The sequence below is a fragment of the Microcaecilia unicolor genome, chromosome 1 (genome assembly GCF_901765095.1).
Source record: "Microcaecilia unicolor chromosome 1, aMicUni1.1, whole genome shotgun sequence".
NCBI lineage: Eukaryota > Metazoa > Chordata > Amphibia > Gymnophiona > Siphonopidae > Microcaecilia > Microcaecilia unicolor.
The window spans coordinates 160,179,904-160,204,661 of NC_044031.1; the positions used below are offsets into that span (position 1 = coordinate 160,179,904).

Genomic DNA, 24,758 nt, shown 5'->3' on the forward strand with positions numbered 1-24,758 from the left:
TAAATGTATACCACATTGATTGTACCACAGAAAGGAGGTATGTCAAATCCATAACCCTTTACATGCCCTTGTATCCTTTACTCCAATATCTGGCTCAAGAACCATCTTGAGGAGGAGAAAAGCAGGACTTCCTCTGTGCAACGATTGGCTGTCCTGCACTTTTACTGGCAGTTTTCTTGGAAACCATGGCATTGCAAGACGCGGTTTAATTGTGTTTGCTTCCCTGTATCTCATTGGATTGATTTCCCGCATCCGAGCTGACTAATGAAGTCTGTGTGCTGTGGCGCTTCTATATGATTTTCTTATGATTGTGTTTGCTTGGTGATTGAGGAACATTATCTTATATTTGTGTATCTTTCAAGAGTTCTCATTCAAATTGACCCCCGACACAGGTGTACATATGCTGAAACACGGCCCATGTCGGGTCTATTCATTCAAGGATTTTTGATTGTTCCACTCTTGAAGGCCCTTTTGGGTTTTTTTTTCTTCCTGTTTGTGTACTTCTGAACCCTCTCTTCTGCTACCTGACATAAGAAGAGGAGCATGCTTAGTGTGTTTTCTAAACTGAATTCCATATGCTAGTGATATAAATCGGGACAGTTAATTTCCATATTCCAAAGTGACAAAGCCATGAATGTTGTAATGAACCTGATTATATGAGGATTCTTTGTGTTTTTCTGAGAACTACAGGATCTGTGCAATGTGGTGCAGATGTCAATGAATAAACTGCTATATATATATATATATTTTTTTTTTTAATAAATCTCAGTTTGGGTGATTTGCACCCAAATTACCTGTCTTATAGTAATTTATGCTAAATTTAATGTTGAACCAATGTTAAACATACAGAACTCCATGGCTCCTTATGCCCAGTTAGCAGGCTTATAGAAGTTTACATGGATTCTTAGCCTTTGTTGTGCAGAACCAACAGGAACTGAATGCAGTGAAGTGTTTTCAAAGTTAATATTCCTTTTCAACCTTCCCACCCATTGTCTTTTCAGGTTTTAGTGCCAGTCCTTTCAAACAGAAATAATCACAAATCTTGGCCACATTTCATCTCACAAGATATGGTGCACCATGTGGAGAACATGAGGAGTAAGATGCATGTTTTGAAAGGCTTAATGTCTGGACAAACGCTTCTCCCTATTCCCACAGTTGCTGCAAAGATTGACTTGAATCAACATTACTCTGACAAGTAAGGAATGATGACAGTATACATATGTTTTGGCTGGCGTATTTGTTAAAAAAAAAAAGGGAATAGGGTGATATAATCTTACGGATAATTGCATTGTAACATTCATTATTGCTTGGTATGTTCTATTGTTTCACTTGTGTTTGAGTAATTATATTAATTTTTATTTTTCACATTTCTACACTATCTTTGCCATAGTAGTTGATAAACATTCTCATTTATCCTTTAATATTAAGTAAGTCTAAATGTTTAGTCCCCCAATAGAATAGATTGGACATCTTTATTTAAGTATTATGAAGTCAATATTTAAAGCAATTTGACAGGGCAGGAGAGGCTCTTTGAGGGTTAAATCACTTGTGCTGGGCTCTGCCACTGTTCCAACCCTTCCATTTTATCACCATCTGTGGTGTTAGGAAAGCTCCCACTGGCAGGTTTACCATATGGCTCCAGAAAAAGGAGGACAGATTGAGCCAGTCCAGGTTTTACTTCCACTTCTTTCAATGGAAGTAAAATCTGGACTGGCTCCATCTGTCCTCTTTTGTTCTGGAGCCATATGGTAACCCAGCTCCTTCCAATTCCATAGGCCTCCTCCTGACTCTTCTCAGTAGTACTCTATCCTCTGCAATTGCCAGTGGAAAACTCCATACCCTCTGGGCTGAGGCAATTTTGTATTTAAATATTTTTTTGTATGGCTCCAGGTGAACTGGAGCTTCTCCTCCTCCCCCAGGTTATTGATCTGTCTCAGAGAGGGGCCATATGGTACCTGGAAAAAAAATGGAACCCCCAGCATTTCCCCAAATAACCCAAAAATGTCCTACTGCAGCAGACGTTTCTGCCTAAAATTCAAGACATTGCCAAATCATTTATAATTCCTTGTCATCAGCAGCAGATGAATCCATTAACTGATGGGTTGTATCCGCCTACCAGCAGGTGGAGATAGAGAACACTGAAAAACCACAGTGACCCTTGGACGGCTAGCCCCCAACTGCCTTAAGTATTTCTCTATCTCCCAGCAGGTGTGGACGTAGCTTGATGAGCTCCTGGATTTCAGACTGCCTGGGGTGGATCCTGTGCTTTGCCAGTTGAGCAGGAGTGTTGTGACTGGTGGTGCCCACTTTAAAGGCATATAGGTTCGCCCTTTCCCTGCCTTACCCATTCCCCAGGCCTCCCGGAGTCCCTCTGTTGCTGCCTGCCTCCAACTTTCCTCACAGCGTTAAAAAAAAAAAAGAGCGCGCTTTTACTGCGTGGCTGTTCTGAGGCTTTTTCCAGAGATTCTGGTTCAGTGCAGCTTGACTGGAGCTCGTTGACTCGATCTTCTGAGGTGAGAGTGGTGCCCAGCTCCTCCGGGGATGTCCTGCGGACGCCGTTCTGAACGGGGTAAGTTTTGGTGCGAAGCCGCCATTTTATTGCCATATTTCCGTCCAGTCAGGTGATGGCTGCTGAGGGAGTTAAGCGCTGCTCCCGTTATGGTAAACGCAGATCAGCAGCGGGGCTGTGTAAAACGTGCTCCTTAGACGCTCATGCTAGTATGAGCATGGCGAGCCATGTTTCTTCCCGCTCGATGGAGCTGGCAGCGGGCACCATTTTGGAAGCACTGCATGTCTCGACCCTTGCGGTTGCGGAGGAGTCTGAGTGCAGGGGGACACCTCGTTTAGAGGCTGCCAGAGGAGCTCCTACATCTGTTTCTCCTAATTCGGAGGCGGAGGGTCAGGATGAGTTTTTCTCCCCTGAGTTTGTGCTTTTAATGCATAAGGCTTTCATGCTGAAAAGAACTCTGCCGCAGGTGTCGGACACTGCATTGCATCCTCGGTTCCCTCCGGGTGTTGAGGCCCCCGGGATGGCTTCAGATGCTATCTCCTCCCCCGAGCGTTGAAAACACGCTAAACATAGGTAAATTCCCTATCTGAAAGTGGCGCATATGCTTTTCCTCCCCCCGTGGTCGGGCTGTGTGGAGTCTGAGGGGTCTGGCAAGCCCTCAGGGATGGATGATTCAGAGGAAGGTGCCTGTTTGCCACTGGATTTGGATGATCCCAGTGCGGTCCGAATTTTCCACCGTGACGAGCTGCCAGCTCTCATTACTGACGTCTTGCAGGCCCTCTCGAATGATGATCCTGCTGAAGGCGAGGCCTCCTCTGTTAATCTTAGGATGGCGAGTACTAAGAAGCCTACTCGGGCCTTTCCGGTGCATGACTCCATCCAAGAGCTTATTTCTGCTCAATGGTCTGACCCCGATGGGCCTTTGAAAGTGGCCAGGGCTATGGGTCAGCTTTACGCTCTGAGTGAGGAGCACTTGGCCCCTTTGGGGATGCCTAAAGTGGATGCGTTGGTCACGGCGGTGTCAAAAAAGACCACTCTCCCAGTAGAGGAAGGGGTTGATTTGAAAGACATGCAGGACCGACGGCTGGAGTCCGCGCTGAAGCGGTCCTTTGAAATTGCGGGCCTTGCCTTGAGGGCATCTATTTGCAGTTCCTATGCAGCCCGGGCATGTCTTTCCTGGCTACAGCAGGCGATGGAACAGCCCGCCGATGGTGCAGGCACCCTTTCTGAAGTTGCCCCGTGGATGGAGTCGGCCCTGTCATTTTTGGCTGACGCCCTTTATGATCTGGTCAGAGCTTCGGCTAAACAGATGTCTGTGGCAGTGTCTGCCCACCGCCTTCTTTGGCTGCGGCATTGGGCGGCTGACATGGCTTCTAAGCAAAGGCTGGTGAGGTTACCTTTTCGGGGCCTCCTGTTATTTGGAGAGGAATTGGAGAAGATTGTGAAAGACCTGGGGGACTCTAAACCCCAGCAGTTACCTGAGGATAGGCCGAGGCCTTCTTCCAAGGTTTCTGTGTTTCCCTCTTCTTCCAGACCTCGCTTCCGTGAAGCTCGCAGGTATCACCCGGGGCACTCTGCTGGGTTTTCTCAACATGCCCATTTTCAGCAGAGGAACTCCTTTCGCTCGGACAAACGTTCCGCAGGGGCTGGTTCAAGGCCAGGAGTTCAGGGGCATCCTCCACAATGATGGGACACCGGTCCACGCCTCCATGCCTGCAATAGGAGGACGCCTTTCCCTCTTTCTAGAGGAGTGGACCAAGATTACCTCGGATCAGTGGGTCCTGGACCTGATCAGAGAAGGTTACCGACTGGAATTTGGTGCCCCGGTGAGAGACGTGTTTGTGGAGTCCTGATGCGGCACTGCTGTAAAACAGGCGGCGGTAGAGGAGATCTTACAAGTCTTGCTGCACCTCGGAGCGGTGATCCCGATGCCTCCCGCTGAACGCAGCTGTGGCCGCTATTCCATTAATTTTGTCGTGCCTAGAAAAGGCGGGTTTTTCAGACTGATCCTCAACTTACGAAGAGTCGACGAGGCCCTCAGAGTACAACATTTTCGCATGGAAACCCTGCGCTCCATCATTGCGGCGGCACAGCCAGGAGAGTTTCTCACGTCTCTGGACCTAAAAGAAGCATATTTGCACATTCCTATCTGGCCACCACACCAGCGGTTCCTCCGCTTTGGGGTGTTGGGAAAACATTTCCAGTTTTGGGCCTTGCCTTTCGGCCTAGCCACAGCTCCCCGTACCTTTTCCAAGGTAATGGTGGTCGTAGCTGCCTGTCTTAGGCGAAAGGGTATCCGAGTTTACCCTTATCTCGACGACTGGCTCATCAGAGCGGATTCGGCAACCAAGAGTCGTCTTGCCACATACAGAGTGGTTACAGTCCTGCAGGCGCTAGGTTGGGTGGTCAATATATCCAAAAGTCACCTGACCCCCCCCCCTCTCAGTCTCTCGAGTATTTGGGAGTCCGGTTCGACACGGCCTCAGGGTTTGTCTTTCTCCCCGACCAAAGGCGGTGCAAGCTTCAGAATCGGGTCCGTCGGCTCCTGCGGATGCCTCGCCCGCGAGCTTGGGACTTTGTCCAGCGGCTGGGGTCAATGACGGCCACCTTGGAGGTGGTTCCTTGGGCGAGAGTGCATATGAGGCCTCTGCAGATTGCCCTGCTTCAACAATGGTCTCCGATGTCCCAGGAATATCAACGCAGACTAACGTTGCTCCCTGCGGCCCGGCTCAGTATGGAGTGGTGGCTCTCCGACAGGATGCTGCGCCAAGGAATGCCTCTTGCGCTTCTTGGTGCCTGGTGATAACAGATGCCAGCCTTTTGGGCTGGGGAGCACATTGCCAAGGAAGCTATGCTCAGGGTCTGTGGACTCCTGTGGAAGCGGGGGTGGTCCATCAATCGCTTGGAACTGAAAAGACTCTGAAGGGGCTTGCTGTCCAGGTCTTGACAGACAACATGACAGCGGTGGCATACATAAATCGTCAGAGAGGCACTCAGTGCAGGACCCTGGCCGTGGAGGCTGCTCAGATTTGCCACTGGGCCGAACTACATCTGCAGCTTCTGTCGGCAGCTCACATAGCAGGTCAGAGGAACGTGCAAGCCGATTTTCTCAGCAGGCATCAAATCGACCTGGCGGAATGGGAACTGGCAGAAGAAGTTTTTCTTCAGATTTGTGCCAAATGGGGGACTCCCGGAATGGATCTTTTGGCGTCAAGTGCAAACGCCAAAGTCCCTCGCTTTTTCAGCAGAAGGAGAGATCCTCACTCCTTGGCCCTTGATAGGGCAAGTCCTACTGCGGATTCGACAGCACCGAGGTCTGGTGATTCTCATCGCTCCAGATTGGCCAAGGCGTCCGTGGTATGCAGATCTCCGCCGGATGCTGGTGGACGCTCCTGTTCATTTGCTCCTGGTGCCGAACCTGTTGGTTCAGGGTCCGGTGTCTATGGAGGATCTCTGCCGATTTGGTCTTACGACCTGGCTATTGAGAGGGTGCAATTGAGAGACAAGGGCTACTCTAACTAGGCCATCTCCACTCTCTCTTGCAGGCCCGCAAGCGGTCCACCTCCGCAGCTTATGCTCGGATCTGGCGCAAGTTTGAGGCGTGGGGTGTTTCAAAGGTGATCACACCCACGCGGGCTACAGTCTCGACAGTGCTGGACTTTTTGCAGGAGGGCTTATAAAAAGGCCTGGCTTACAATTCCCTGCGGGTGCAAGTGGCAGCATTATCATGCTATCGAGGGAAAGTCGCTGGCTTGTCCCTTGCTGCTCAACCGGACATTGCCCGATTTCTCAGAGGGGTGCTTAGGCTCCGTCCTCCCGTCCAGTTGCCCTGTCCGGCTTGGAACCTGGGGATGGTTTTGAAGGCTCTGCAGTGTTCGCCCTTCGAGCCGCTTAAGCGAGCTTCGGAGAAGGATATGACTCACAAGACTGTCTTTTTGGTGGCCATTACATCGTCTAGACGCATGTCTGAGTTGCAGGCGCTGTCCTGTCGGGACCCTTTTCTGCAATTCTCGGAGTCCGGAGTAACGGTACGTACAGTGCCTTCCTTCCTGCCTAAAGTGGTTTCAGCGTTTCACCTGAACCAGCCCATTTTTCTTCCTTCCTTTTCTAGGGAAGAGTTCCCGGACTCCTTTGGGCAGTTACATCTTTTGGATGTCCGCAGGACGCTATTGCAGTATCTACAGATGTCAAGTGACTTCAGGACTTCTGATCGCCTTTTTGTCTTGGTGTCAGGTCCTCGGCATGGAGGCCTGGCGTCTAAGGCCACTATAGTCTGTTGGCTCAAGGAAGTCATTTTTTCTGCGTATCTGCTTTCAGGTCGGTCTCTGCCTGAAGCGTTTAAGGCGCATTCCATGAGAGCGATTTCCTCCTCGTGGGCTGAAACGGGTGCACTCTCTCTTCAAGAGATCTGTAGTGCGGCTACTTGGGCTTCTCAGCTCTCATTTGTCCGGCATTACAGGCTGGATGTTGCAGCAAAGCAGGATGCTATTTTTGGAGCACAAGTGCTTGCTCGCGGTGTGGCCTGTTCCCACCCTATTTAGGGAGTGCTTTTGTACATCCCATCAGTTAATGGATTCATCTGCTGCTGATGATAAGGAAGGGAAAATTAGGTTCTTACCTTGGTAATTTTCTTTCCTTTAGTCACAGCAGATGAATCCATGATCCCTCCCTGCCTGACTTTGTTTTTTGTTCAGATCTTTTATGCAGATATAAATCTCATTGGGAGAAGTTGGAAACCAGTTCTCAGAATTTCTACATGATGTTCTACTACAGGAGGTTGAGATCGTCCCTCCTTTGTATGGTTATTGCTCCTGTTCTGGAGCGTTTGTTCGCTGTGAGGAAAGTTTATGTTGTTATACCTTTATGGTTAACTCTGCTTTGGAAATCTCAAATACTGAAGGCAGTTGGGGACTAGCTGTCCAAGGGTCACTGTGGTTTTTCAGTGTTCTCTATCTCCACCTGCTGGTAGGTGGATACAACCCATCAGTTAATGGATTCATCTGCTGTGACTAAAGGAAAGAAAATTACCAAGGTAAGAACCTAATTTTCCCATATATTAAATAGCACCGGTCCCAGTACAGATCCCTGTGGCACTCCATTTACCCTCTTCCATTGAGTGAAATGACCATTTAACCCTACCCTCTGTTTTCTGTCCAATAACTTTCTTAGATACATAAAGACCACTAGTAAGAGACGATCTTATTTTCTCTACCTTATCAATAAAGTAACTGGCTAATGTTTCTGCTGAAGGATGTTGTATTTCTGAAGCTTCAGTCTCTCAATCTCTGTTCTGACTTGCCATTGACGTTCTGTGTTATCTGACAATTTTAAAATAAATAGTTTCTTTTGTGTATTTTTCTTATTGTCAACCTGTTGCTTTTATATAAAATTGGCTCTGATTCTTCCAGGCAGGACTGTGATAGGATAGTTCTCCATGCATTTGAGTCTGTGATAATTCAGTGGGCTCAGCAGATAAGGGACGTTGTGAGAAAAGATTCTTCCCAGCTGCTGCACCAAGGACTCCATCTGGGTCCTGAAACTGAGCTCAATTTCTGGAAAACCAGAAAAGACAACCTCTTAAATATACATGAACAGGCGAGTTATTCCCAGGATTTTAACTGTACAATAATGTTGTCGTGGGTCTTTTTAAGGAAGTCCAAAAGGGTCCTTTTACTAAGCGGTGGTGAGCCCCAGTGCATGCTTACTGTAGCTTAGAATAGCTTACCATGGGAAGCGCTGAGGCATCCTGCTGTAAGTTCGAAATAGATGTGCACTACCTGTGCACAAAAAATATATTTAAAAATTTTTGTTGGACGTGGCATGTCAGGGGGACAGAGTGGGCGCTCCTGCGCTAATCAGCATGTCCACATTGCCACCTACAAAATACATGTAGGTAAGTGCTCACGTGGTAATCTTTATTAATGACTTTGTCCTAGTGACAACATACCGTGTGGGGAAAATTTGAAAATCGGCCATTTTTCTGCTGTGGTAAAAATGGCCTTAGCATGGGGAACAACCCACGTAAGGGCACAATAAGGCCACTTTCTACCGCAGCTTAGTAAAAGAACCCCTGAATGAAATACTAAATGAGATGTATTCCTATACTTAAATACACAAACAGTGGTTGCTTTATTTTCATCTGAATATTTACTCCATAATGAAAAAAATATTATATTTCATTGATGGAAATGCTGTTTTTGGATGTTCTGCAAATGACTTGCAGGAATGTCCAGTATTACATAGAATTTGTAGGCTTGCCGTTACCAAAATATTCCAACCTTTATTTGATTACAAAACATACACAGCTTAATAGAGTCTCTTAAAAATATTTTTTCTCTTATAAAACAAGAATATTATGCATATGTTTATTTGCTGTGCAGAGAAACATGTCATGCCTATCTCTTTCTATATATTCTGAGCAACCTTAACATGAGGAAATTTCCAGTGGCGTTCCTAGGGGGGCTGACACCCGGGGCGGATCGCCGATGCGCCCCGCCCCCCGGGTGCAGCACCCCCCCGGATGCAGCGCGATCCCCCCAGCGAAAGGACACCCCCCCCGCGAAAGACCCCCCGCTAGGGGGGGGTCCGTGCGCGCGCCTGTCCTTCATTTGTTCCATGCTCCCGCTCTGCCCCGGAACAGGTTCCTGTTCCAGGGCAGAGGGAGCATGGAACGAACGACGGACAGGTGCGCGCGGCACCCCCCCAGCGGCGTGCACCCGGGGCGGACCGCACCCACCGCCCCCCCTAGGAACGCCACTGGAAATTTCTATCTGGCTAATTGATAAAATATGTTTCATTATCAAAACAGTGATTGTGCCATTGTGAATAAAGACCTTGTTCAGGAAGACACTCATTGTGAGAGGACTTTTTGTTGGATCCACTGTTTGTTTTACCCTATTGGTTTTCCTGTGGAGAGCTCACCTTCTGTGGGTGTTTGCTTCGTTGAACAAATACATTGACATACAGTACTGATATGCAAGGCCCTCTTTCTGCTATAAGTTGATTGTAGTGGTTGGAATGGTAGATGAGTGATGGAAGTCGACAGGTCCACACCTTGCTTTCTACCCTACAAAAAAAGTTTTCATCCTTTCCTAAAATTCATTGTTTAGGTAGGAAAACAAAAAAAGCACACAAAGGGCCTCCAAGACAGGGACAATCAAAAGTTCTTTAATTCAAAGAAGACCCAACACAGGCCATGTGTCGGCGAAAATCCGCCTGTGTCAGGGGTCAATAGAATGTCCAGAGCTCCTTAATGAATGTTGAGTCAAATTCTTAAAAAGCAATACATAGAAGTATTTCTTCAAATAAATATCAGCGTGTATGCGGACAGCAATAGCAACTGCCCTAGCTGTGCCGAGTTGTATAAGAAATGCTGTCGCTTACTAAAAAACGACCAAACCGACGGCATTTCTTATACAGTTGGCACATCCTAGGGCATTCGCTATTGCTGTCCGCATACACACTGATATTTACTTGAAGAGATACTTCTATGTATTGCTTTTAAAGGATTTGACTGCAACGTTCATTAAGGAGCTCTGGACATTCTGTTGACCCCTGGCACAGGCGGATTTTCACCAAAACATGGCCTGTGTCTGGTCTTCTTTGAATAAAGAACTTTTGATTGTCCCAGTCTTGAAGGCCCTTGAGTGCTTTTCTTGTTTTGCTTTGGTCGGTGTACCCTTGATCCCTCTCTTTTTCTTTTTTATGTTGTTTGAATAGGAAAATAACCCAATGTTTCTTAAAATGCTTTATAGTTTTTTACTTGATACTTTTTTCTCTCTTTTTGCCATTCTAGCTCCAGGCTCCAGTTATTCAGGAAATGGCTATATCACTAAAGGATAAACAAAGTAGCTATTACCCCACATTCAAGAATATTTTCAAAGAAGTAGAAAATGGTAAAATGTTGTCGTCGTCCCCCCCCCCCTATTCTCTCTTGTGTTCGGTTATATATGTAATGAGGCATTTGTAATATACTAATTACTGCGGTGATTTGGAGAATTTAATATGTTCCATCTTACACTGCAGTGCACTATGCAGGGGCCTACTTAGGAGCGGGTACTCCAGAGTATTACTCAGTGTTATAGAGGATGCATTGCTGAGGCCTCTGTTATATATCTTTTTAAAATAACCTCACAAAATTGCTGAAATCATGGCTAAAATTGAGCACCTGCATAGTGCTGGCAGTTGTGCCTGAGGGACATTGACACTTATGGCTGAGCTTGGTAGGAGTTCTGGCCATTGGAGGAGGAGATCTTCAGCTGGTGGGACTCTGCGATCCCTGCCAGCTAAGGTATATATATTTTGAGTTGTCAAGGGGGAGGGTGGGGCAGGGGTGGAGGGAAAAATTTGTGCCCACCCACTTTGGGCTCATTCCTACCCAATATTGGTGGTCTGGCTATGCTACTGGTGCCGAGAGAAGTCAGAAGGAGAGTTCATACCTACAGAAGGGTGAGGATGCCCCTTCCCCCAGATAAAAGAGCAATGAGAATTTGCCTGGTCCTGGACTTCTGTTTTCCAGTAGGTATTTTGTGGATATTCCGATTATGAAAACAAAAAAGCTCTGGGAAAGTGGTGGTTCACATTTCTTCTATTGAATCTTCAATGGGCTGCAACTAGGATATATATGTGAGAGATTGTATATATGTATATAAAATTAGAACATTATCAAGTCTGGTCTATTCAATCTTATTTATTGTTTAGAAAACAACTGAAATCTATTCTCTGATACTCACCTTGTTTGATATTATATAATGTTGTTTTATAATTCCATCTAAATTAGATGTTTCTTATCTTCTAATCCCCGATGAATCCTATTGGAGATATGGTGGAATATAAGCTATAAATAGAACAGAGTGGGTAGAGGAAGACAGAGGCAGTTCATTAGAAACTAATGGAAATGGTGCAGGGTCTGTTCCCAAAGAAATATGAGAAAAGATCTGGCAACCTAAATATGTATATGGTACAGGAGAGGAGGAACAAGAGGAGATATCATATTAAAATTTATTTACTGCCTTTTTGAAGAAATTCATGGAAGGGAGTGTGCATACTACTTAACTGGATATAGATAATTTACAATTATAATGGTACAATCAATATTAAATGTTCCGATATCGGCAAGGTAAATGTTGTAATAGGCGCATTAAGGCCTTTATATTAGAAGCATTCCCATGTCTAAATGGCAGCATTTAAAAGTCTGGAGAGGCCTTAGGAGGCAGACTTGGGAGCAAGGTCAGGAAATACTGCACCATTGTGGAAAGTTGGTAGATGCCTAGAATGTGCTTCTGGAGGAGGTGTTGGGGAGAAAGAGTAAGGAGTTAAATTAAAAAAATGGAGTAGGGGTAACCTGCATTGAGGGGAAGTAGCAACCTTAATTAAAAGCAATGGGGGAGAAGTAAATCTGTAGAGAGTGGCAGTTAAAACCGTATCATCTACTACCTGTCATCTACTACCTAATGGACTGAGTAAAAAAAAGTTTTTCACATCCACTCCCTTTTGAAATCGTCCCTCAACACTACTTCTTAAACCACACTTTTGCTTGTAAGAAGAGGGAAAACAAAGTGGAATTTTGCTGTGTTCTCCATAAGCCTCCTACTTTTTTGTGTGTGTGTGTTGGAGGGGTGAGAGGGGCACGGAGACAGCAGGGTCATTAGTTGTATACTTGAGCATTTAAAAGCTCTTTACTTGGAACTGCCATTTTTAGAGTAGCACAGTTAGGGCTAGAATTGCTAAGGAATGTTTTCCACTGTGGATAATACATAAGAGAAATCCCCTGCAAAGAAAGCCTGTAATACAAAAAGCTGTCAAAATACAAAAATGTACATGCATTATTCCCATGTAACTGCCTTACTGACAGAGGGGCCGATGCAGAAAGCTTCCTGTGTGGTTACTGTGGGTTTAATACTGTTTTAACATAGGATAACAAATGCAGAAAAAGTTTTATTGCAAGTGTTAACTCATACGGAAATCCTGACTGCACACTGCATTTAAATAAATTCAAATGCAGATGCATTTTTCAAGATGGTGGTGGCAAAGGAAAGAGCCAAGTGGACATCGTTCTTAGCTTTTAAGGTATGATAGAAGGGGATACCTGGGGGAGGGGTCAGAGGGTGCCACTAGACACTAGGGATTATATTTTACAGTTGGGGAAATGGAGTTTGGTCAGAATAAATGCTGGTGGCTTCGCACTAGTTTGTTTTTAAAATGTTATCCTTCCTATCAATGTTTGAGCCAGTCACATGGCACTGATAGGAGGGGTGACATTTTGCAATGAGCTGTGGATTACTGCCCTGATTTTAATGCTGTAGTAATTTGCATGATCATTGCTTATAGTATGTCACCTTAGTTTTTGAGTGAAAATTTCGTGGTAGATCTGTGCGCTGAGTTGGCTCTACTGCAAAGTTTTTTGCGTCAACTCCTAAGAGTTGCTCCTGCCTCTGGTTTGCAAATTGTGTACCAGTGTTGTGTGTTTGAAAGTTGTTCTACATACCAAATAAACTTAAATATAAACCAAGATATTTTGACCCCTCAAAAAAAGGCCAAAAATTGCATCTCTGTTTATATTTGAAGCTTCCTGTGGTGTCTGGCATTTCGTCCCATCTCCCTTCCCCTATGGTGTCCAATATTCCTCCTCTCTCCTCTCCTCCCCTCTCTTTCCTTTCCCTTCCCATCCCCTTTGTGGTGTCCCTCCTCTACTGCCTCCTCAAACAAAAAGAGCACCTTCATCTGCTCTCTCTCATCCCCGTCCCCTGAACTGAGGAAGGAACCTCCCCCCCCCCACCAGCCTATAGTATAGTCCTGGTGGTCTAGTGGAGAGTTGAGGCAGGAGCGATCCTCTCTTACTCCTGCCCATGCTGTCTTTCTGACAAAATGGTTGCCATGACTTCAGTGGCAATCTTGTAGCAGCTGTTTTTGGGTTGGAGCCAGTGCGGGCAGGACTTCCTTTATTGGGGAGGAGGGGAAGGAGGAAGTGGGCGCTCTTTTGGTTTAGGGGAGGGAGTGAAGAGAATGGAAAGGAAGGGGAGAAATGTCTGAGACCATGGGGGAGGGGAGGAGAGAGAAGTGCTTGAATATATGTTTATATTTGAGTTAACATTTCCTCCTCCCCCATTTTGGGGGGGGGGGGGGGGAAATGTTATCTCAGTGTATATTTGGATGAGTTTATCTGAATATATACAGTAATCGAAAAGGAAAACCATTATGATTTTTATCCTTTCATAAAAATATTCTTATTTGTATTTGTGAATGAAGTTATTTTTTTACTTCATGTCCAATTTTCTCAGTTCTGTTTCTTCTTTTTCTCAAGCACTTATTGAAGCTGAAAATGTTGAGTTGTATCTGAGACCACTGAGACGTCATATTGAGTTTCTTCAGGAGTCTGCATTCCCACAGATAGACACTTTAATTCCACCTTTGTTTCACACCATATGCCTGATTTGGAGTCACTCCAAGTTTTACAGCATTCCTGCGCGGATTATAGTTCTTCTGCTCAAGTTTTGCAACCTGATGATTGACCAGGTAGCCATGAATAGGATTGGCAATGTTCAAATATCAGTAAATAAGGACAAGTTAGTATGTATTTATATTAGCAGTAAGAAATGAATTCCTTCAAGTTAGTTTTGTGTAACAAAATTGTTTTGATAGTGTTTGTATTTGTTTTACGGTCAGTTCTTGAGCATTGTTAAATGACTGTGATGGTCAAGATGCAATTTAAATTCTTGCAGGAGATCTTTGAAGGTGCTAGTTTTATTGCAAATGAAATAGGTGGTTCTTTGTCTAAAGATGAAATGGTACTCTTTAAAAATACAGTACAGCAGAGCTTTCTTTGCAAAGTGTTTTTTCTTGAAGAGAGATCGTTTTATTTTTTTTTTCTGATCAATTTAACAATAGCTATTCTCTTTATCAAGTCACAATTATGATGATAAAATATACTGTATCAAAAAGAAAGAGATGTATTCTCAGACTTCTAATCACCCTTTGTTCTTTTATTAATTTTTACTTTTTCAAATGCTATATATTGTACTAGATATGCAGTATTTTTTTTCATCATTAGTCTGAGCTGTCACTATCGGCAAAATAATTCAGAAGATGAGTGTATGCTGATGAAAATATTACACTGCATATAAACTGTATTTTACCTTCATACGTGGAATAAATATGCAAACTGATCTGCTACTGGCATTTGAGAATTACTTACTCAAATGTATTCATGACTTTGTCAACCAGCACTGTCTGACTGCCCTCTTCACAGTGTCTCAAATCAAAGTAATTGCTTGACAAATCAAAAAATTCAATAAATAGAAATAAAACAAAAGAGAGGAAAATAAGGTGATACCTTTTTTAGACTAAGTACATTTTTGACAAGCTTTTCAAGGCAGAATCACCTTCAGGTCAGTTATGAGCAAGAGATGACTATATTAAAATATGTATATATATCATGAAATGTGAAAAGCATTCTTGAGGGAGAGGTAGTGATTGTGGGGCAGGGGTTATGCAAACACATAGGTTATATATCAAGGGTTGCAGCTTCCTTAATAGTGATAAATATAGACAAACATAAGGCAATTTAATAAGATCTGAGCAAGCCAAATGGTATAAAAGACTGTTTCTTCCTTTAGTGATTGTGGGTAACTTTAATCAGATGATGGATTCCCAACTTGATTGACCACACGGGGGGGGGGGGGGGGGGGGGGGGCAGTAGATTTGGGGTCAGCTAAGGGTCTTCCCTTTTTATGCTCTTCCCTGATGCTACTGAACTCATGGTGTCTTTTTTTTTTTTTTGTTACTCTCCACCCGGGCGCACACGTGCTATTTGCGTATGCACCGCTCCCAGCTCACCTGCAACACCAGAAGTGCCACGGCTGTCCCTGCTGGTTTGCCTCCTGCTTTCTCCACAGTACTGGTGAATGGCATGTGTCACCCTGCTGCCCGCTGGCTTTCTATGTTATTTTAACTTTGTAGTTTGGGTTCTTTTAATCTGATGTGTTTGTATTTATTTTTTTTTATTTCCCATTCTTTTCATAATAATTAAAAATAAATACAAACACATCAGATTAAAAGAACCCAAACTACAAAGTTAAAATAACATAGTCTATGCATAAGGTAAGGGTAAGGCTTTTCTGATTTTGTTTTATTTTTAACAACCTACTCATTTTTTTTTCTGTCTCCAAGCTTTGTAGGGGCCTAGGTACTGAAGATACTGCATTGGGGTTTCTGCAGTTTTTGATACTGCAGTGGTAAGGAAGTAAATAACAAAGGAATTCAGGGATGAGCTCAGGGTTGCAAACTGAATTAGAAACCTATTATCCCATGTAAATATAGAGAAAAAAATGTGTTTAAATTACCTTTTTTCTGGCATTGAGAGGGTGCCAGAGGCTCCGGGAAGCAGGGGAAGGGGTGTGAGGGCCCAGTGGTGCAGGCTGCCTGTTCTGGGAGGGGCTGGAAGCCAAGAGGAGAGAGAACTTTTGCCCCTGCAAACCCGGAAGTTCCTTGGGCTGTGGGTCATGACTGTATTTGAGGTTATGGGGCAGTCCCAAAGCTGGAGGGAGGTGGGAAAGAAAGCCAGCGGGCAGCAGGGTGACACATGCCATTCACCAGTACTGTGGAGAAAGCAGGAGGCAAACCAGCAGGGACAGCCGTGGCACTTCTGGTGTTGCAGGTGAGCTGGGAGCGGTGCATACGCAAATAGCACGTGTGCGCCCGGGTGGAGAGTAACAAAAAAAAAAAAAAAGACACCATGAGTTCAGTAGCATCAGGGAAGAGCATAAAAAGGGAAGACCCTTAGCTGACCCCAAATCTACTGCCCCCCCCCCCCCCCCCCCCGTGTGGTCAATCAAGTTGGGAATCCATCATCTGATTAAAGTTACCCACAATCACTAAAGGAAGAAACATATCCTATAAGCCCAAGTTATACAAAATTTTAAAGAAAGCATGTTCGTAGGTGTTTGAAGCATACACCACTAACAAATGAAACTCCTGATCCTGCCATTTCACTTGAAGCAATAAATATCACCCCTATGAATTTCTTTTAACAAACTGAATACAGCTAAGCCATTTTTTTATAAACTAGGACTACCACTCGACCTTTCTTACAGTTAGTAGACGAGTAAAGAATATCATCCACCCACCCACCACTTAGGCAGTTTTTGGTGTTCATGATCAGTCAGTTTTGTCTCCTAGAGACAAGCAATATCAGCCCCGTGGTGTTTCAACTGCTCAAGGATTTTACTCTTTAATAGGAGAAGTAATTCCAGATACCAAGAAAGGAGCCAAAGACTTAGGTTAGGCATCAATACTCGGGCAACCAACAACTCTATACAAAACTATGCCATATCTTTTGCATAAAGCCATTGCACAACAGAAACACTACAGGGCCACAGACAGTCAGAACAAGCACTGTATAGCCCATAGATGATCAATACAGAGGCAGTCGATAATATATGCCCCCCTACCCTCCGCCTCCTCTTCACTCCCTTCCACCCATGTAACCCCCAGAACCCACATTGCAACACAGCAGCTATCCCAATGACACCTCAAGGGAAGGTGCTGATCTCATATCTTGCCCACTAGTACCCCCTTCCCCGGCCACCTCATAGCCATACAACCACCAACTAAACATACAAACTCAAGTAACTGTGCAAGTACATTAATCATATTACCAGTGAAAGAGAATATAACACAATTTACTACATCTGAGCACTAGGAATCAGAAGCTGCTAAAACAACTTCAAAAATATTAAACCCTAGATTAGGGCAAGGTCAGAATCCTTGTGCATATCCATTGTAATGCGAAAGATGTTTAAGGCTCTGGTGCAAGTTGGTTAATCTAGTCAGCAGCCGCCTTAGTCGAATCAGACAAGCCACCGGCTCTCATAGCAGACTTTTAAAATAGTAGGGTAAAGTAACATAAATCGCATATGCCACTCACTCAATTTCACACACAAGGGTGGGTCTTTGTATTTCTCAATAAACGTCACTAAGTAGTCCCGAAAAATTTGCACTGGCACATCTTCATATTTAATTTCATCCCACTTGCACTTATAACACTGCAACAATTCCACTTTCTGGGGACAGTGTTGAAACTGAGCAATAATCGGCCATGGACACTATTCCCCATTCCGTTTGCAGCCTAACTGGTGTGTTCTAGCAATACAAATGGCGCTCTCCACAGCAACTTGAAGAAGTGTTAGCCACTCGCTGAGAGGCTCCAAAATGTGCTGGTCCAAAATTGTTTCTGGAAATCCGAACCTCAAATTCTCTCACCTCGAACAGTTTTTGAGGATTTCTAGTTTCTTCATGCTGATGGAACAAGTTTCTTTGGAGCCATGAGCTCCTGCTCTTTCGAATGGGCGCCATCTTCGAGGTCTGAGACTTGAACCTCGAGTTCTGTAGCGTGGGTCGAGACATCTTGAATCAGCTGCTGCATTCTGGCCATTTGCTCTGACAGGTTGGTGAATCTCAGTTGAAGTGCCTGCATAACTGATGCAGTCAGCTGTGTGCTGTAAGTGCATCCACCAACAGCCATGGGGACACGGGGCTGGCTCCACCATCCTTTCTTCCATTTGGCTTCCCTCGATCTTTATCTTTCTGCTGAGATTTTGTTGCCATCGGATCCGCAGTTTTAACCAAATATCCATACAGTTCACAAAAGGCCACAATATGGTTGGTTTCTAGAATAATGCTGCCTTCAGATTTTATTTTATTTATTTATTGCATTTGTATCCCACATTTTCCCACCTTTTTGCGGGCTCGGTGTGGCTTGCAATAGGATATGAATAATAGAAATACATTTATTACAACTTGGTTATGGATTACATTGTGCAGAGTTGTGCGAGACATTCGAATATCAATTAGGAATATGACAATGGGACATCAACATAGAAATATTGGAAGGAGACAATGGGAAGCTAAAGGGCAGTGTTAGACAAAGACATATGGTGTACATAGTTCCGTGGAAAAGTGTATGATTGACTGGATTGCGGGATGAGGGATCAGAAGTGGATGTATGTTGCATTGATGAACAGTGAGTATGGACTCTATGTGTTTTGGCTCTTTCCGTAAGTTTGTTCAAACAGGTGAGTCTTCAGTAGTTTACGGAAGGAAGCTTGATCGTTAATCACTCTTAGGTTGCGCGGTAGTGTATTCCAAGCCTGCGTGCTCATGTGGGAAAAGGTTGACGCGTGTAGCGTCTTGTATTTCAGGCCCTTGCAAGTGGGGAAGTGGAGGTTGAGGTGTGTTCGGGATGATCTTTTAGCGTTTCTGGGTGGTAGGTCTATTAAATCAGACATGTACGCTGGGGCTTCGCCGTAAATGATCTTATGGACTAGTGTGCAAACTTTAAAAGTAACGCGTTCCTTAAGTGGATGCCAATGTAATTTCTCTCGTAGTGGTTTTGCCCTTTCATATCTTGGTTTTCCGAAGATGAGCCTGGCTGCTGTGTTTTGGGCTGTTTGGAGTTTCCTCAGTATTTGCTCTTTGCAGCCCGCATATAGTGAGTTGCAGTAATCCAGGTGGCTGAGGACGAGAATCTTGGGAAGAATGGTCTTATCCTTTTCAATTTCCACATGCAGTAGAACATCTTCTTGGTTGTGGTGTTTGCATGGGTTTCGAGTGTTAAGTGGCGGTCGATAGTGACTCCAAGGATTTTTAGCGTTTCTGAGACTGGGAGGTTTAGGGTTGGTGTGTTTATCGCGTTGAATTCATTTGTGTTGTATTGGGAGGTGAGTATCAGGCATTGGGTTTTTTCTGCGTTTAATTTCAGGCGGAATGCATCTGCCCATGTGTTCATGATGTGTAGACTTCGATTGATTTCGTTGGAGATTTCTTTGGTGTCTTGTTTGAATGGGATGTATATTGTCACATCGTCGGCGTATATATATGGGTTGAGGTTATGGTTTGATAGGAGATTTGCTAAAGGGATCATCATTAGGTTGAATATAGTTGGTGAGAGAGGTGATCCTTGTGGGACTCCACATTCAGGTGTCCATGCCTTGGACGTGGTTGAATTTGATGTGACTTGATACGAACGCAGGGTTAGGAACCCCTTGAACCAGTTCAGGACATTTCCTCCTATGCCAAAGTATTCAAGTATGTGTAGTAGGATTCCATGGTCAACCATGTCGAAGGCGCTTGACATGTCAAATTGTAGGAGGAGTATATTGTTGCCAGTTGCAATTATTTGTTTGAATTTGGTCATGAGGGTGACTAATACTGTTTCTGTGCTGTGATTCGAACGGAATTCTGATTGGGCATCATGGAGTATTGAATGTTTGTCTAGATAGTTTGTGAGTTGTTTAGTTACCATACCTTCAGTTATCTTGGTTATTAGTGGTATGGATGCTATTGGCCTGTAGTTGGTTATTTCGCTCGTGTTTTTCTTTGTATCTTTAGGAATTGGGGTGAGTAAGATTTTTCCTTTTTCTTTTGGGAAGAGTCCATTTTGTAGCATGTGGTTTATATGGTTTGTTAGGTCTATTATGAATTGTTGAGGAACAGATTTCATGAGGCTATTTGGGCATATGTCTAGTTTGCAGTTGGATTTGGCATATCTTTTGAGAGTTTTCAAGATGAGGTCTTCTGACAGTAGTTCAAATTCGGTCCAGGTTCTGTCTGCTGGGTGTGTTCCTTCTTCTGGATCTAGACAGTCTAGAAGAGTGGTGTATTCTGTAGGGCTGGCGGGTATTTTGTGTCGTAATAGTATAATTTTCTCCTTGAAGTATGTCGCAAGGTTGTCAACACTTGGTGTATCTTTGCCGTTGGTTGTAACTGGTGTGGTGTCTAACAGTTTGTTCACGAGGTTGAAGAGTTTATGTGTGTCTTTGTAGTTTGGTCCTATTAATGTTTTGTAGTGTAGTCTTTTTGTCTGTTTTATGGTATATTTGTATTTTCTCCGAAGTAGTTTCCAGTCGTTTCGTGTTTGTTCGTCTCTCTTTTTGTTCCAAGCTCGTTCTAGTCTCCTGACTTGTGTTTTTAGTTTTTTCAGCTCTTCGGTGAACCATGGATTTGCATTTTTCCTGTGTGATGTTCTAGTTTGGACTGGGGCGATTTTGTCTAATGTTCTTGTGCTTATATCGTCCCATTCTTGGAGGAATTGGATGGTGTCAGCATTTGTAGTCCATTCGTTCTGGTAGATCTGTTGCCAGAATGTTGTGGGGTCTATTTTTCCTCTCGTTGTGTAGGTTGTTCGCTCATGTTTATTGTTCGTGTTTAGTTGTGTTTTTCGCCAGCAAAGAGTGACATTTGCTTTATGGTGGTCTGACCATAATGTAGGTGTCCATGTTGTGTTAGCGAGTATGATAGTTGAGTCCGGTTCGAATCTATTCGTTATGGTATCTAGTGTGTGTCCTTTTTCGTGAGTTGGTTGTATGTTAGGTGTTTGCAGATCCCAGAGTTTTAGGAATTCTTTGAATTCTCGTGTACTTGGTAAGGTGTCATCTTCTAGGTGTAAGTTGATGTCGCCTAGTATGAGGATGTTTGAGGCTGATACGCAGGTATTCGAGATGAAATCCATGAGTTGTGTTTGGGCGTCTTGCCATTTTCCTGGTGGCCTGTAGAATAGGATTGTGTTGAGGTGTCCTATTAGGCTTGGATGGTTGATTCTAGTCGATGCAATTTCAAGTTGTGGTGAGGTGGATTCGCCCGTGATTGTGATGGTGAATTCAGGTTTGTATATAATAGCTATAGATAACATGGCGCCGTGCCCCGATGGGCATGCGTCCGGGGCCGGCAGGATGCTAGCGGGGCGGGCACGTTCCCGCCGTCCAAGGGCACCCCGCCGATAGGGGAGGAGAGTAGAAGGGGTTAAAAACCCCTGGGCGAAGCCCGGACGTCCTCTTCTGGCGTCCGGGCACCAGTCTGCACCCAGCCCCCCCTCCCCGGTTTTTTTTAATGCGAATTGTACCTGTATATTATTGTCGCAGCTTTGGCGGGGGAGGCCTCCGAACAACCCAGGCAGCACTCGACCTGCTTTGCTCACAGCATCACATGATCTCAGACTTTTTAACATATTTATGAATTTTCTAGAGATGGAATTAACTAGTGAGGTAATTAAATTTGCTGATGACATAAAGTTATTAAGTCGCAAGAGGATTGTGAAAAATTGCAAGAGGACCTTACGAGATTGGGCATCCAAATGGCAGATGACGTTTAATGTCAGCAAGGTCAAAGTGATGCACGTGGGAAAGAGGAACCCAAACTATAGCTACGTGTGAGGCAGGGTTCTACATTAGGAGCTGCTGCCCAGGAAAAGGATCTAGGTGTCATTGTTGATGATACGTTGAAAACCTCTGCTCATTGTGCAGCAGTGGCTAAGAAAGCAAATAGAATGTTAGGAATTAATATGAAAAGAATGGGAAAACAAAAATGGGAAATAAAAAAAAATAAATACAAACACATCAGATTAAAAGAACCCAAACTACAAAGTTAAAATAACATAGTCTATGCATAAGGTAAGGGTAAGGCTTTTCTGATTTTGTTTTATTTTTAACAACCTACTCATTTTTTTCTGTCTCCAAGCTTTGTAGGGGCTTAGGTACTGAAGATACTGCATTGGGGTTTCTGCAGTTTTTGATACTGCAGTGGTAAGGAAGTAAATAACAAAGGAATTCAGGGATGAGCTCAGGGTTGCAAACTGAATTAGAAACCTATTATCCCATGTAAATATAGAGAAAAAATGTGTTTAAATTACCTTTTTTCTGGCATTGAGAGGGTGCCAGAGGCTCCGGGAAGCAGGGGAAGGGGTGTGAGGGCCCAGTGGTGCAGGCTGCCTGTTCTGGGAGGGGCTGGAAGCCAAGAGGAGAGAGAACTTCAGCTTGAAAAAGAGATGGCTGAGTGGAGATATTATAGAGGTCTATATAATACTGAGTGGAATGGAATAGGTAGACGTGAATTGCTTGTTTACTCTTTCCAAAAATACTAGGACTAAGGGGCACGCTATGAAGCTACTAAGTGGTAATTTTGAAACCAGAGAAAATATTTTTTCATTCAATATATAATTAAACTCTGGACTTTGTTGCCAGAGAATGTGGTAAAAGCAGTTACCTTTGCAGTATTTAAAAAAGGTTTGGATAATTTCCTAAAAGAAAAGTCCATAAGCCATTATTAAGATAGACTTGGGAAAATTCATTGCTTATTTCTAGGATAAGCAGCATAAAATCTGTTTTACTGTTCTGGGATCTTGCCAGGTACTTGTAACCTGGATTGACTACTGTTGGAAATGGAATACTGGGCTTGATGGATCTTCCTTCTCTCCCAGTATTCTTATGTTCTTATGGTCATATGATCTAATAGGGAAGGAGAGGAGGTGGGAGCCCCCAGATTAGCATGAAAATAGTACCAATCACGGGTTAGGAGTGGGCAGGACCTGTGGAAAACACCGGGCAGTTCAAATATGCCTGTCTGGAGAGAGGGCTGTAGGCAGACCCCAGCGAGAAGGCTAATGGAGAGAAGAAGGCCTGGGCAAGAGTAGGGGGAGACTGCTGGTAGATAGGCCCAGGGGAGGAAGCAAGCAAGCCTTGGCAGACAGCAGGCATCAGCAAGAGGAGCTGCAAACAAGCCTTGGGGCAGAAGAAAGATTGCTGCAGGCTGGCCCCCTTGGGGGAGGGGGGGAGGGAGAGAGAGAGCTGACAAGCATGAGAGAGGAGCTGCAAGCAGGCCTGAAGAGCTGGTGAGTCCTAAGGCAGGTCTGGGAAGAGAAGAGTGCTGGTGTGTGGGCCCTGCAGGTCTGGGAATTACTGAATAGGGCTTGGAGGGGAGGCAGCGGGTGCAGAGAGGAGCGAGTCAGGCACAGAGAAGAGAGAGAGCTGGTCTGAGCTGTGCAGAGTGGAACAGGGTGTGCTGGACTGGAGAGAAGCCAGAGGGAAGCCATGCGGTTGGGGCCGCAAACCTGTGGAAGGAGCCTGAACCCCAAGAGTGAAGCTCAACCCTTAAGAGAGCAGGCCAACCGTTAATGCCTGTACCCAAGACTTCAACTGTGAGTGCCGACTCTGAAGAGAGAGAGAGAGCATCTGTGTCCGAGCCCTTGCCCTGAGGAAGGGAGAGACCACCCGAGAGTGCCTATCCTGAAGAGAAAGAGCCTTTCTTGAAAGAAGATCCTGTCTTAGTGCCTGTATGTAGGTGTCTGTCTCTGAGAAGCCAGCCTTAAGTACCTGCACCCTAGGAACCCAACCTAAATTCCTGCCAGTGTGAGCTGTGGGATTTAGAAGTATGTGCATAAAGGAACAAGAAGAAAGAAGCACGTGCATGGGGGGAGGGGTTAGATATGGATTCCCTTGCTTATCTTTTTATTTACATCTAGTTAGTTATACACGGCTTTCCTCACCAAAAGAAGACACTGACGAAAACTAGAGTGGACACTGTTTATATGGGACAGAAAGATAAACAAGAAATGAAATAAAAGTGGGAGGGCGACCAAGGATTCCAAAGACAGAAAGGATATATAATAATAAAGATGTTTATTGAGGTATAAAGACTCGACACAACGTCGTGTTTCGGCCGTTAGGCCTGCATCAGGAGTGTATAATCAAATTTTGAATACATAAATTATAAAAACAATATAAAAGTAGACAACATATATATACGTTTAAATATTTAAAATTAATTTTATAATTATAATTTTATAATTATTATATAAAAACGTATGTATAATAATAACAAATTAGATGCATTTAAGAATGATAAACACACATGAGAACAGGGAGCCAGGGTTTTCTTGTTTTTGAGTTTGTTGAGATAGTGTAGTAGGTTCCTTCACTGAAGAGCTGACCACCTTTGAGACGGGACAGAAACCAACCACCAAAGTTACCCAACGCAAGAGAACGGTGAGCTAGCAAAGATAAGTACTACGATTTCTATAGCGTCTGCACACACAGACTGAATAACAATAATAAAGCACTTCATCTGTCATTGAAGTATAAGTTTGAGCTGTATTGCACAAGTAGAGTTTAATTAAGAGTAATAGTGTGTGAAGATTTACTTTTACTTTAACTGTGAACATTGAGATTTATTACTGTGATATCCTTGAGTCTATTCAAACATAAATATCTTAGAATACTGACTGAAATTTTAACATCTATTATCCATTTAGGACACGTGTTACATATTTTTATGTATCAAACTTACTGTCCCATAATAAATAACATATTTTCTCCTTATCAAATCCTTTGGCTGAGTGCAGTTTATTTGGGGAACCCGTTTGGACTGTGACAGTTCTGTAAGTGCAAGTGTAATATACTACACCACCACTAGGAGGGTTTAC

At 44.1% G+C, this 24,758-nt stretch overlaps 1 protein-coding gene across 1 annotated transcript in view; it reads left to right on the forward strand.

The window, feature by feature from the left end:
• Positions 1 to 1,032: 1,032 nt before the first annotated feature.
• Positions 1,033 to 24,758, forward strand: part of DNAH11 (dynein axonemal heavy chain 11) — a 708,797-nt gene continuing 685,071 nt past the window's right edge. Inside the window, exons 1-4 of the mRNA XM_030201723.1 lie at positions 1,033 to 1,195; positions 7,918 to 8,104; positions 10,305 to 10,404; positions 13,812 to 14,023. Coding sequence (XP_030057583.1) covers positions 1,068 to 1,195; positions 7,918 to 8,104; positions 10,305 to 10,404; positions 13,812 to 14,023 — 627 coding nt within the window. The 5' untranslated portion in view covers positions 1,033 to 1,067. The remainder of the gene's footprint in view (positions 1,196 to 7,917; positions 8,105 to 10,304; positions 10,405 to 13,811; positions 14,024 to 24,758) is intronic.